Source organism: Pogoniulus pusillus, chromosome 11 (assembly GCF_015220805.1).
Source record: "Pogoniulus pusillus isolate bPogPus1 chromosome 11, bPogPus1.pri, whole genome shotgun sequence".
Lineage (NCBI taxonomy): Eukaryota > Metazoa > Chordata > Aves > Piciformes > Lybiidae > Pogoniulus > Pogoniulus pusillus.
In genome coordinates, this window is record NC_087274.1 from 11496499 (window position 1) to 11510966 (window position 14468).

At 48.7% G+C, this 14468-nt stretch overlaps 1 protein-coding gene across 3 annotated transcripts in view; it reads right to left on the bottom strand.

Annotated features, from left to right (window-relative positions):
- Positions 1-14468, bottom strand: part of TMEM104 (transmembrane protein 104) — a 58635-nt gene that overhangs the window by 14497 nt on the left and 29670 nt on the right. For all 3 annotated transcript variants that reach the window (XM_064151083.1, XM_064151081.1, XM_064151082.1), the window contains exon 9: positions 2049-2142. In XM_064151083.1, the coding sequence (XP_064007153.1) occupies positions 2049-2142 (94 nt within the window). The remainder of the gene's footprint in view (positions 1-2048; positions 2143-14468) is intronic.

Sequence of the window (14468 nt, forward strand, 5' to 3'; positions counted from 1 at the left end):
ATGTCTTTAGCAGGAAAGGGGATGTGGGGTGATTGGAAACAGGCCAGCGAGCTGAGCAGAGGTTACACTTTCTGCTATCAAAAACCACCCCGAAACTTCCTTTAATACCCCTTATGAGATAACCTCTCCCTCTGAAGAGCATGGAGGGCTTTCAAACCTTTCATGTGCTCAGACAACAAAAGGGAAAACCAGACATTCTGATTTGCACACCATCCAAGGTCAGGATTTGTTAACTCAAGCTCTTCAGCAGCTGAGACTTGAGGGCTTAAAAGCCAGCCTCATTTTCCTGGGTGATAACTGCTTAACCCTGCCTCAGATGTTCAAGAACAGAGCATCTCTGTTCCTCTCCAGCCACTGCCAGCCACTCCCAAAGACAACCACAGGCATCTGAACCTACAGAGAGTGGATGATACCGATATGAAGTCAGGTCAAGTGTAGGTGTGTGGTGGGGAATAGTCTGAGATTAGCTTTTGTTCCTGTTCCAGGTCAGTGATGAGTATAAACAGAGTCAATTCTGTGCTTGACTGGTCTGGACCCATGAAGCAGGAGGCAATCTGAAATGCTGCTGATGCTGTAAGGCCCCCTCTGGTAGCCACGAGCAGCTTTTCTGTCTCAGTTACATGAAACAAAACAAACCTCAGGATAAGGATTCTGTGATAAGCTTCCAGAACTTCACCTTCCCCTCAGCCTTGTATGCTGTGTATGCTCACACACAAGGCAGATGTGAGGCAGCTGCATCTTTAGATGACAAAAACACTGAAATAGCAGTGTCTTATTTCCCTGAAGGGAATTCTTGTCTTCACCAGAAGCTCTTGGCAATAAAGTGTTGACAAGAAGTCACAAGAGAGGAGGTTCTCAAGGACAGACTTGGGTTTGGGGGTTCCAATGCAGCACATCCTGTGCTAAAGCAGGCCCAGGGAAAAACAATGCAAGCTAAGGATGGGAAGCCTGACAGAAGTGTCTTTTGTTCTCAGACCAAACCAAAGACTGTTCAAAGTCTGTTGGCCACATGCTGAGAAAATGAGAAACTTACTGCTCAGCAGCAACTGGTGGGGAACACAGAATCACAGAACTGAGTTTGGTTAGAAAAGCCCTTTGAGATCACTGAGTCTAACCATTCTCTAACTCCACCATGGCTGGTGCTAAACCATGCCCCTCAGCACCACTTCTCTGCACCTTTTAAACACCTCCTGGGATGGGGATTCAACCACCTCTCTGAGGAGCCTGCTGCAGAACTTGAGCATTCTGGAACTCGTGTTTCAGAAGCTGGAGAACTATTTCAGTGAAGAAGTTTTGTGTAATACGCAACTTAAACCTCCCCTGCTGCAACTGGAGGTAATTGCCTCTTGTCCTATAACTTATTCTTTTTGAGAAGATCCCTGCTGGCTCCCCCTCTTCTCCAGACTGAACAAACCCAGTTCCCTCAGCTGCTCCTCCAAGGACTTTTTCTCCAGACTCCTCACGAACTTCATTGTCCATCTCTGGACTCATTCCAACACCTCAATATCCGTCTTTGAATGAGAGGCCCAAAACCGAATCTAGTACTCCAGGTGTGGCCTCGCCAGTTCCTAGTACAGGGTCCTATCACTTCCCTGGTCCTGCTGTCAGCCTTCTTGGCCACCTGAGCAGATGCTGGCTCATACTCATCTGAGTGTCAATCAACACCCCTGGGCTAAGCAGTTTTTCATCCACTCTGTCCCACAGCTGGAGTGTTGCAAGGGATTGTTGTGATCCACGTGCAGGTCTCAACACTTGGCACATTGTTCCCACCACAGCAGACTTTGCCTCTGCCTCTCACACAAACCAGCTCCATCTCCCAGCTCCCATCTGATTTAGAGTTATTTGTTTGGTTTTAATCTGAAATTTCATCCTAGAACAACCCCCTTTTTTCCTCAAAGGTTTATCAGGCCTGGACAATCCTTCTCAAAGAGGTAGTTTTGTCAAGCACTTGTTTCCAAACAAGAACACCTTGCTTAAGAGATGCACTGGCAGCATGACTCAGGTTCTATCTATAATAAAAAGATGGCCAAGATTCTGCCAAGACTCACCTATCCATCTCATGAGGGATGTCACAATTTGAAGATACTTGGTCTTCTGCACGTTGAAGAAGGTGAAAGGGCCCAGGAGGAGAGTGAATGCTGCCTGGAAGGACAACAAAAACACACAGTAAGTTAAAATCCAGAAATGGTATGATCAGAGAATAGTTTGGGTTGGAAGGGACCTTAATGATCATCTTGTTTCAACCTCACTGCCATGGGCAGGGACACCTTCCACTAGACCAAGCTGATCAAGGCCCTTTCCAACCTGGCCTTGTACACTTCCAGGGAGGGGGCATCCACAACCTCTCTGGGCAACCTCTTCCAGGGTCTCACCACCAAAATCTGCTAGTAAGATGAGTTTATCAATAAAGCAAAGCTGGCCTTGAATGTTCAACTCCAGACACGTCTGTTTGCTGTGGACCTTTCTTTGTTGCTTAATTTTACAGCTAGGCTGAAAAACAGGGGGTCAAGCAAGCTGTTTAGTATCAGAGAACATGCCTCAGGCAGAAGCAGAGCACAGAATCCTTTTGGCTCTGGCTGCTCCAGCACTCCTTTACTGACACATTTCAGTAAGAGCTCTGGGTGCAGTCTTATGGAACATGAAATATTAAACTGTGGCCTCTTTGTCCCAGTATATGCTCAGTTTAGGTTTGAATAGCAATAGCCACGACCAGTCTGCTCACATTAACATTGATGGGGTAGCTTCAGGCTGGCCCAGGCTCAACAGCAATGGAGCCAGGTCTGCCCAGAACATTTCTATTTTTTTTCCCCCATGCTTTAAGTTGTCTCTTTTAGAGCAGGAACATAGAACATAACAGTTAAGCTGCTGACTTAGAAGCTGAAAACTTGGGCAAAGTGAGGAAGAAAAACTAATCAAAGAGATACCCAGAAGAAAGACCTTCATTCAGTGTGGGAATTAAAGGCTCTGTCAATGAAGACATATCTTTCTTCACTGTCCTCCAAGACATATTTTAAGAGCCCAGTGCTTCTCAGTGAATCAAACTGGGATATACTGCAGTATCAGTATATCTGCTGCACCTCATTTGACTGCAAAAATACATCTAACAAAGCTGGAAATTCAGATTACACAGCTTCCCATGCTGAGTTTCTTCTAGCACTCTCCTAGGACACAAGACAACCATGCTCACGGAGTAATGAAACCATGGAGTGCTGTCCTCAGCACAAGAAGAATATGGACCTGTTGGAGTGGGTCTGGAGGACTGGAAACTCTCTGTTGTGAGGACAGGCTGAGAGAGTTGGTGTTGTTCAGCCTGGAGAAGGCTCCAGGGAGACTTTAGAGCAGCCTTTTGGTACTTAAATAGGATGAGAAGAAAGCTCAGAACAGACTTTTGAGCAGGGCCTGTTGTGACAGGACAAGGTGTGATGGTTTAAAACGAAAAGAGGGAGATTTAGACTAGAGAAAAAGGAGAAATGTTTAACACTGAGAATGGTGAGACCATGACCCAGCTTGCCCACAGAGTTCCAGTCCCTGGAACCATTGCAGGTCAGGTTGCTGGGGGCTCTGAGTAGCCTGCTCTAGTTGCAGATGTGTCTGTTAATGACAAGGGTTTGGACTGGATGAGCTTTAAAGTCCCTTCCAACCCAAACCATTCTGTGATTCCACACTGTGAGCCCAGGCCCAGAGGAGCAGTGTCCTGTACAGCACCATCACCTCTGCCTGGGTTCTGAGCAGAGCTTGAGTCCTGTCTACACCAGATAGAAGAGAAAAGGCTTTGCTGAACGAAAATGTATAGGGTTAACACTCCTGGGGGAGTGACCCTGAACCTGACCCTAGGGGTCTTGGCCCCTCCTCAGGGGTGGGCCACACTCCAGGTGATGGTTAGCCCACTCCCCCCACTTCCTGCGGTATAAAAGAGGAGCACTTCCTGCTCCTCGCTCTCTTGCTCTTGTTCGTTTCTCCTCTTACCTGCGTTCATGATCACACACACACACACTGATACTGCATACCAGCCACGAGGCAGAGACACCATCACACTACTCGGGTTGTATCCATCCCTGTTTTGTATTTTGCTGTTTTCCCTTCCTTATCCTCGGTAAACTCCCCTACCTCCAATCCCTTTTTCTAAGTTATTGTTAAACTACTTTTCCTTTTTAACTTCCAAATCGAGTGAGATTGATTTATTGGGGTGTCCCTACCTTTTATCTCTCTCCCTGTCTTTTGGGGAAAGGAGGGGGAGGAGGGGAGGGCACTCAATAAACTCTATAAACTCTATAAATTGTCATTGGGTCTACCAAATTTATAAGAGTCTCTGGGAACTTGCATTTGAACCCAAGACAATTTATTTGGCGCCCAACGTGGGGCTAGGTAGAAAGAATTCTTTCAGAGAAGATTTGGAAGTTAAAAAATGGATATTCTGAAAGTCTTAATCATTAACGCTTTTGCATGGCTGTTGTGGGGCTGGCTGTTAAAGTTTATAAGTTACCATGTCTTCTGGATTGTCATTGATATGCTCTGGGAATATTCTAAGCATTTGCCTGCCCGAGTCTATGCCTATTTCCTGAATTCTGTTAGTAATATCACTGTGTTTAGAAATGTTTCTGGAACATGGAATCAATCTGAGTATATGCATTGGAGCACAGAAGCTCCAGATATTTTGGGGGAAAAATGGTACTGGATAGCTGTTATTTCACTGTGTGTAAATTTGGGTTTGGGAATTAATAAGATAGCGGTGAACTGGGACACGTGGAAGTATCGGGTGGGCGCCGCCATTAGGGTGCTTAGGGGGAGGGGTGGTCCTCACTGCCTGAGCTGCAGCTGCGGGGGTTGGGCGACAGGGCAGGCCGTTCCGGCCGCCCCCAGCGCAGGCACCGCCCCTAGCGCGGCTCCGCCCCGAACTCCGCCTCCGGTCCCGCCCAGGGCAGCCCCCCGGACCCTGCCCCCTCAGCCCAGCCCCCTTCACCTAGCGCCAATTACCACGCGGCCAGCAAGATCAAATCAAAACCCTCCCGCAGATACCGATCCAGGGCAAGGGACCTCTTCGGGAACCAGCACCCCCCAGCAACAGCAACCAGCTGGAAATGGACCTGATAATGGAGTGATCCTTATCAGCTCCACGCCCAGAAAGGAAATCAGGCACATAAGGCAGGAGTATGCAAGGGCAAACGGACAGTCCCTTTTAGCCTGGCTTTTGAAATGCTGGGATGCAGGAGCAGAAACAGTGGACCTAGATCAGAGGGAGGCAAAGCAACTGGGATCCTTGTCGAGGGATGGAGGTGTGGATAAGGAGCTGGGAAGGCTCGATGGTACCCACTCACTTTGGGCCAGGCTTCTGATAGCTGTGAGGTACAGGTACCCGACTAAGGATGACATGATTTTCCATCCCCTTAGATGGACAGATATGGAACAGGGTATCTCATACCTGAGGCAAATGGCGGTTCAAGAGATAATTTATGGAGCCGACCAGAGGCCCTTGGACCCTGATGATGTCCGCATGAAGCCAGCCCTCTTAAAGAAACTGACTCAGTGTGCCCCTTCCACATATGCCCCCACATTGGGAGCACTGCTGCTGGGCAGAGACCCCAACAACCTTCCCACAATTAGGGAGTTTGTGAATGACCTAAGACAGTTTGAAGACAGTTTGTCGAGGAAAACCTTAATTGCCACTGTAGAGACCCTCACCCAAGAAATGAACGAGCTAAAAGCCTCTTTCTCTGAAATGCAGAAGGCAGAGGATGACTGCTCTTCACCTTCAGAATGGGTGCAAGTCTCAGCTATAAGGAACACACGCTGCCGTGCTCCTCCTCCTCCCCGCAGGAGACCAGCCCAGAGCAGACAGGGTACACACAGGGGGTCACTCTGGAGAACACTTTGTGACCATGGGGAAAACATGGATAGATGGCATGGCCAGCCCACCTCAGCTCTATGGGCCAGGGTAAGGGAACTGCAGGGGACAAACACAGGGAATAACTCCTCCAGAAGAGGGGTTGCCCCAGTGTCCCGCAGGCAGCGCTCTCGCTCAAGGGGTGGTGAAGCCAGTAACTCAGGTCCATGTGCCTCATGCAGTCACACTGCTCAGAATTAGAGGTGCCCTGTCTCCAGCCAGGCGGAGGCCAGGGATAACAGAGTATATTGGGACGTGTTTGTGAAATGGCCTGGCACTTCTGAAGCCGAGAAGTACAGAGCGTTGGTAGACACCGGTGCCCAATGCACTCTGATCCCCTCCAGCCACAGGGGGACAGAAACTGTTACAATTGCAGGAGTCACAGGGGGGTCTCAGGAGTTGACTGTGCTGCAGGCTGAGATAAGCCTCACCGGGAATGTGTGGGAGAAGCACTCCATAGTAACTGGCCCTGATGCACCTTGCATCCTGGGGATCGACTTTCTCCGGGAAGGGTACTTTAAAGATCCGAAGGGGAACAAGTGGGCTTTTGGCATAGCAGCTGTAGAGACTGCAGACAAAGAGCAGCTGTCTATCATGCCTGCCTTGTCAGATGACCCTTCCGTGGTTGGTACCCACAAGGTGGAAGATGTCAAGTTACCTATTGCTTCTCGTGTAGTTCATCGCAGGCAATACCGCACCAACAGAGACTCCCTGCTACCCATACAGCAGCTGATTCGCCGCCTGGAGCAGCAGCTTGTCATCAGCAAGAGCCACTCGCCCTTCAACAGCCCGATATGGCCAGTGCGAAAGGAGACAGGGGAGTGGAGACTCACGGTGGATTTCCGAGGCCTGAACGAAGTGACTCCTCCAATCAGCGCAGCCGTGCCTGACATGTTGGAGCTGCAGTATGAACTGGAAACAAAGGAGGCCAAATGGTATGCCACAATTGACATTGCTAATGCTTTCTTCTCCATCCCCATTGCAGAAGAATGTAGGCCGCAGTTTGCCTTCACCTGGAGAGGAGTCCAGTACCACTGGAACAGACTGCCTCAAGGGTGGAAGCACAGCCCTACAATCTGCCACAGCATCATCCAGACTGCACTGGAGAAGGGTGGCGCTCCGGAACATCTGCAGTACATCGATGACATCATTGTATGGGGTGAGACAGCAGAGGAGGTCTTCCAGAAGGGTGAGAAGATCATTAATATCCTGTTGGATGCTGGTTTTGCCATTAAGAGAAGCAAAGTGAAAGGGCCTGCCAGAGAGATCCAGTTCCTGGGAGTTCGATGGCAGGATGGCCGACGCCACATCCCTATGGATGTGGTGAATAAAGTGGCCACTATGGTGGAACCCACTAACCGGAAGGAGACACAATCCTTCCTGGGGTTTGTGGGCTTTTGGAAGATGCACATTCCCGGGTACAGTCAAATTGTGAAACCCCTCTTTGACGTTACAAGAAAGAGGAATAACTTTGGGTGGGGACCTGAGCAGCAGGTGGCATTTGACCAGATCAAACGAGAGGTGGTCCATGCCATGGCCTTGGGACCAGTTCGAACCGGCCCAGAGATTAAGAACATTCTCTACACAGCAGCCGGTGAGAATGGTCCTAGCTGGAGCCTATGGCAGAAAGCTCCTGATGAGACAAGAGGCCGCCCACTCGGGTTCTGGAGCAAGGCGTACAAAGGCTCAGAGGCCAAGTATACCCCCACAGAGAAAGAAATCCTAGCTGCCTATGAGGGAGTCAGAGCTGCCTCTGAGGTGATTGGGACGGAGTCACCACTCCTTTTAGCTCCAAGGCTTCCAGTCCTGACTTGGATGTTTAAAGGGAAGGGTTCGACTCCGCACCATGCCACAGATGCCACTTGGAGTAAGTGGATGGCTCTGATAACTCAGAGGGCTAGGATGGGGACTCTCGAGCGTCCAGGCATTGTAGAGGTCATCACCAACTGGCCAGAGGGCACTGACTTTGGAAAGCCAGCAGAAGAGAAGGCAGTGACCCGTGCCGAGGAAGCCCCCCATACAGTGACCTCCCTGAGGAGGAAAAGGCATATGCTCTCTTCACAGATGGATCCTGCCGCCTGGTAGGCAGCAAGCGAAGATGGAAGGCTGCCGTCTGGAACCCTACACGCAGGGTTGCAGAGGCAAGAGATGGAGAAGGCGAATCCAGCCAGTATGCTGAGGTGAAAGCCATCCAGCTGGCCCTGGACATTGCAGAACGAGAGCAGTGGCCAATGCTATACATCTACACCGACTCATGGATGGTAGCAAATGCCTTATGGGGGTGGCTGAAGGAGTGGAAGAGAAATGATTGGCAGAGAAAAGGGAAGCCTATTTGGGCTGCTGATCTCTGGCAAGACATTTCTGCACGCCTGGACAAACTGCCAGTTAAAATCCAACACATCAGTGCTCACATCCCAAAGAGCAGAGCCACTGAAGAACAGCAGCATAACCACCAAGCTGACCAGGCTGCCCACATCTGCCAGATTGACCTGGACTGGAAGCACAAAGGTGAACTGTTCTTAGCTCGGTGGGCACATGACTCTTCTGGTCACCAAGGAAGAGATGCCACATACCAATGGGCCCGAGACAGATCCGTGGACATATCCATGGAGGCCATAACTCAGGTTATCCATGAATGTGACATCTGTGCCACCATAAAGCAAGTCAAGCGCATGAAGCCTTTGTGGTACGGGGGAAGGTGGTCAAAGTACAGGTATGGGGAGGCCTGGCAGATTGATTACATCACTCTGCCTCGGTCTCGTAGTGGCAAGCAGTATGTGTTAACCATGGTGGAGGGAAGCACGGGGTGGCTGGAAACCTACCCAGTACCTCATGCTACTGCCCGTAACACCATTCTGGGTCTGCAGAGCCACATCCTGTGGAGACACGGTACCCCAGAGAGAATTGAGTCAGACAATGGGACCCATTTCAAGAACCACCTTGTAAGCAACTGGGCAAAAGAGCATGGGATAGAATGGGTTTATCACATCCCATACTACCCACAAGCTGCAGGAAAGATTGAGCGACACAATGGCCTGCTGAAAACCACCCTGAAGGCTATGGGAGGTGGAACTCTCAGAAACTGGGAGAAGCACCTTGCAGAAGCCACTTGGCTGGTGAACAGCAGGGGATCAGTTAACAGAGCTGGTCCTGCTCAGTCTGCCCTACTGCCCACAGTTGAGGGAGATGGAGTTCCTGTAGTCTGTGAAAGGAATCTACTGGGAAAGACTGTGTGGGTTGCTCCTGCCTCTGGTGGGGGAAAACCTATCAAAGGGGTGGTATCTGCAGAGGGTCCTGGTCACACATACTGGGTGATGATGGAAACTGGTGTTATCGAGTGTGTCCCTCAGAGAAATCTCTCTTTAGCTGAAAAGGTTTTGAAATCTCAGAGTTGATTCCATGTGTTCCAGATACTTTCAGGTTATCTTGTATTATAGTTGTATAATAGCTGTATCATAGTTGTGCAATACTTGTATCATAGTTGTGCAATACTTGTATTATAGTTCATAAGGGGTTACAAGTTGTTTTTGTAGTTATACCCTCACCACTACACGGCGTCCAACAGAACCTACATCACAGCAGCAGCTATCCAGAGTCCTACAACGTCGCATCACACCACGGCGTCCAACCAGAACCCTGCATCTGATTCGTCACTGATGCCCTGCAGTGAGAGACTGTTCCTGATTTCCCTCCAGAGGATGTCTACAGCCATCTCATCTACACCTGTTCCCCTGATGCCAGACACCAAGAGACTGTTCCTGATGTTTTCTTCGCAGAGGGAAAAGACTTTTCCTGAGTTCCAACAAGAACTGTTCCTGTTTCACTGACTTTTCTTCCGTTCCTGTCCTGCTCACACCTCACCAACCTGCACCGGACCAGAGGAGCACATCGCCTTGAGATACAGCCGGGGACCAAGAAGGACTTTAAGAACTCTTGACCCATGGACACTTTTCCCATCTTTGGAGAAGAAGACTGTTTCATAGGAAGGTGGAAGTGGTCTAACCAAGGGGTGGAATGTATAGGGTTAACACTCCTGGGGGAGTGACCCTGAACCTGAACCTAAGGGTCTTGGCCCCTCCTCAGGGGTGGGCCACACTCCAGGTGATGGTTAGCCCACTCCCCCCACTTCCTGCGGTATAAAAGAGGAGCACTTCCTGCTCCTCGCTCTCTTGCTCTTGTTCGTTTCTCCTCTTACCTGCGTTCATGATCACACACACACACACTGATACTGCATACCAGCCACGAGGCAGAGACACCATCACACTACTCGGGTTGTATCCATCCCTGTTTTGTATTTTGCTGTTTTCCCTTCCTTATCCTCGGTAAACTCCCCTACCTCCAATCCCTTTTTCTAAGTTATTGTTAAACTACTTTTCCTTTTTAACTTCCAAATCGAGTGAGATTGATTTATTGGGGTGTCCCTACCTTTTATCTCTCTCCCTGTCTTTTGGGGAAAGGAGGGGGAGGAGGGGAGGGCACTCAATAAACTCTATAAACTCTATAAATTGTCATTGGGTCTACCAAATTTATAAGAGTCTCTGGGAACTTGCATTTGAACCCAAGACAGAAAATTACAGGCCTGGAATGAGGTCTGAACATAACCTGAGAGAAGCTGCTGATAAGAAGGCAATGTGGGTGGTACAGAAGACAGCCCTGTCTGTCATCCATGGGATAGCATAGGCTAGTGATACACAACAGGTCCAAAAGCTGTAAGCAAGAGCTCTCTAGAAAGTCACAGCACACATTGTACAGATTTGTTGGGCATCCCAAAGGGACTTTTAAAGACAAATATGCAACATTAATATTTACACATTGCTCCTTTCCTTGACTCTTTCAAAGCAGTACAAAAAAAAGGTGTCACCAGGAGGGAAGGAGTGGGATTCAAAAGGGCAGGCTGTGGAGCCTCGAGGTCTCTGTCAACCCCAACAGAGTCAGTGACAGAACAGAATTGAAGCTATTTTAAGAGCAGTACAAGCCCAAGAAGCATTTTTTGAGACAGTTTCAGAATATCTGCAAGGCAAATTGGAAACACCTTGCATCCTAAGTATTCTCAGATGGTCAAAGTAAACCCAGAAGGGGACCAGGGGAGAGAACCTTTGCTTCCACACGTTGCTTGGTGGAGATAAATTCTGATCTCAGGCCATCATTTACACCAAGTCTTGTTTCTCCTGCTTGCAAGGTAGAGGGGGTGAGGAGGAATGGGACACAGAAAGCAGTGCCAGGATTTAGATTTGTGAAGTAACTGAGGATCTTTGGAAGGAATACTGAAATGGCATGGAGCACCACACCACAGGCACCACTGGAAAGACTAAGAGATAAACCAGCCTCAACGCTTCCAGTTTTAACACAGGAGCAAACCAGCCAGCTACGAGCACAGAACTGTTTGGGTTGGAAAAGCCCTCTGACATAGAGTCCAACCATCACCTTAACATCAGCATGGCTATTAAACCATGTCCCCAGGTGCCATGGCCACATGTTTTTTTAACACCTCCAGGGATGGGGACCTCACCACCTCCCTGACCACTCTTGCAGCAAAGACATTTTTCCAATCTAAACTCCCTGGCACAATTTCAGGCCATTTCCTCTTATCCTATCACCTTAGACTAGGCAGAAGAGACCAACCCTGACCTCGCTCCAACCTCCTTTCAGGGAGTTGTAGAAAGTATTTTTCTTCTCTTTTACAGATATTCTTTTACTTTTCTCCCTCTTATTTCTTTGCTCTAATCAGGAACTTAGCTTCACTTTCCTGTCACCTTATCCTGTCCTCCACAGCCATGGGACAGCATATAAGCCTGGAAAGACTCAAGAGACTTAAGAGTGACATAGGTGAGGGATTCAGAGCAAGCCAAAGCAGACAGCAATTCTTTTACTGGAAATTTTTCTGGAATTTGTGACTAATCTCTTCCAGGCTCCTCTCCCAGGACACAGCCTGCTCAGTGCAGCCTCCCTTCAAACCGTGTTAATAGCAGATGTGTCAGAAAGAGCTGAAACAAAACGAGACAGAGGAAGGATGGTGGTAATTAAGGGACAGGTGTCTTCTGCAGATTAGAATGCACCAGAACCAATTGCCAAAGCAGCACCTCGAACCATGGCAAACACTGACACAAGTTCACTGAGCACCGAAGCAGATGGGGCTGGAAACTTGATTTGCCTTGAGCAGAAGGAAGGAGCTGTGTTAAGGTGGACTTGAGGCTCAGCTGCTGAACAGCATCATTAGGAGCTGGAAAAATGGCTTCAAACTGGAAGAAGCTCAATTTAGATGAACTATTAGGAAGAAATTCTTCCCCACAAGGGTGCTGAGGCACTGGAACAGGTAGCCCAGAGATGCTGGACAGGCTCAAACACTGGAAGTGTTCAAAGCCAGGCTGGATGGGGCCTTGCGCAACCTGATCTAGTAGGTGTCCTTGTCCATGGCAAGGGGGCTAGAACTTGGTGATCTTCAAGGTCTCTTCCACCTCAAACCTTTCTATGATCTGCTAATGAAACATTAGGAAGAAATTATTCCCCACAAGGGTGCTGAGGTACTGGAACAGGTAGCCCAGAGATGCTGGACAGGCTCAAACACTGGAAGTGTTCAAAGCCAGGCTGGATGGGGCACAACCTGATCTAGTAGGTGTCCTTGTCCATGGCAAGGGGGCTAGAACTTGGTGATCTTCAAGGTCTCTTCCACCTCAAACCTTTCTATGATCTGCTAATGAAGCACAAGGAATTCTTCTGGATGTTCCACTTCACTCCCTGCAGTTATTCTCCAGTGCTCAAGGCACCTTAAAAGAACTAAATCCACAGAATCACTCTCTCAACCCTTTTCTCCTCTCTGTGGGCTTTTCTGCTCCACTCATGGAGAAAAGACAAGTTGCTGTGCCTGCATGGTCAGATTCCCCTCTCATCCTTTAAGATGATCAGCACTTCTGTTCTTAACAAGATCCTGGAGCGGGTCCAAAGGGACCAAGTGAGAGATGAATTCAAATGCAGCAGAAATGCATCAACTTTGCCACTTGACGCCTATTAGCAAAGCAAGATGGATACCCACGGATCAATACAAACAATGCTAAGGCTGCTTTGCTTTGCAGAGATCTGTGCCAACCACTTTTAGGAAGGGAGGCCATGGGGCACACTGAACTGCTTGAAAGGAGAAAGCAGAAGAGGGAATTAAACAGCCAAATTAACATCGCTTCAAAGTGAAGTCGGGTAAAGCTCCACAGGATTCTGCACCAGGAAGGAAAGAGAGGTCAGATCCTCACCAATAACCCAGAGGCCACACCTGAAGTGTGGGTTTGGTTCTGGGGCCCTCCATACAAGGACATTGAGGTGCTGGAGCAGGTTCAGAGAAGGGCGGTGAAGCTGGTGAAGGGTCTGGAAAAGAGGTCTTGTGAGGAACAGCTAAGGGAACTGAGATTGTTCAGACTTAAGGAAAAGAGGCTGAGAGGAAACCTTCTCACTCTATGATTTCCTTTTCAGGGGAAAGGAGGTTGAAGTGAGGTGAGGGTTGGTCTCTTTTCCCAAGGAACAAGCGGTAGAAAAAGAGGAAATGGCCTCAACTTGCACTAGGAGAGGTTTAGGTTGGATATTAGAAGAAACTTCTTCACTGAAAAGGTTCTCAGACTAGAACTGGTTGCCCAGGGAGGTGGTTGAATTCCCATTCCTGGAGGTGCCTAAAAGACAGAGATGTGGTGCTGAGGGCCATAGTTTAGCACCAGACTTGGTGGAGTTAGAGAATGATTGGACTTCATCTCAAGTCTTTTTCTTATCAAAATAATTCTCTGATTCTGTGACGCAAGGGAGAATGACTCAGTCCCTGGATTAGAGGCTCACCTCATCACCAACCATCAGAAGACTCTCAAGACCAGGAAGCCTATTTAAAAACACATCCCCAAAAGGATGAGAAGAGACTGTGATGCTTAGGAGGAGGAAGTCTGCTTTCTCTTTGTGGTTTCTCTCCATGCCACATACCTAAATGCTCTCCTGACCCATTAATTAGTTCCATAACTTCTAAGGAAAAAGCCCAAATAAGCACCTCAAACATAGATGCACCTCAAACATAGACCTTATGTTTTTTCCAAGCTCAAGTCCCCCCAGAGGGACATAATTTACAGCTGTAATTAAAACCAGCTCTAACCTACAGAGAACTGCCACAAGTCAAAGCCACAGAGCTCCTCCACATCAAAAAGCCTTCCTGAGTTTCCCAGATCACCTCTTGAGCCAGCTGAGATCTTTTCTTGGCTTTTTTCACTCTCCTCTGAAGCTTCAGCAAAATAACCCAAGGCAGAATGAGAAAAATCTTTAATCAAAGTAGACTCTGCTATTAGCGAGCTGGTTTTCTATTAGAACCAGGCAGGTGTACATGGCTGATTCAATGTTGAACTTCATCAAGGTAAGGGAGTCCCCCCTTCAGCTAACTTAATGAGGACCATGATGCCCATGAGCCAGCAATGTGCCCTGTGGCCAAGAAGGCCAATGGCATTGTAGGGTGGATTAGAAGCGGGGCGGTGATTAGGTCGAGAGAGGTTCTCCTCCCCCTCCACTCTGCCCCATTGAGGCCACATCTGGAATACTGTTCTGGACCCCTCAGTTCAAGAAGGTCCTCAGG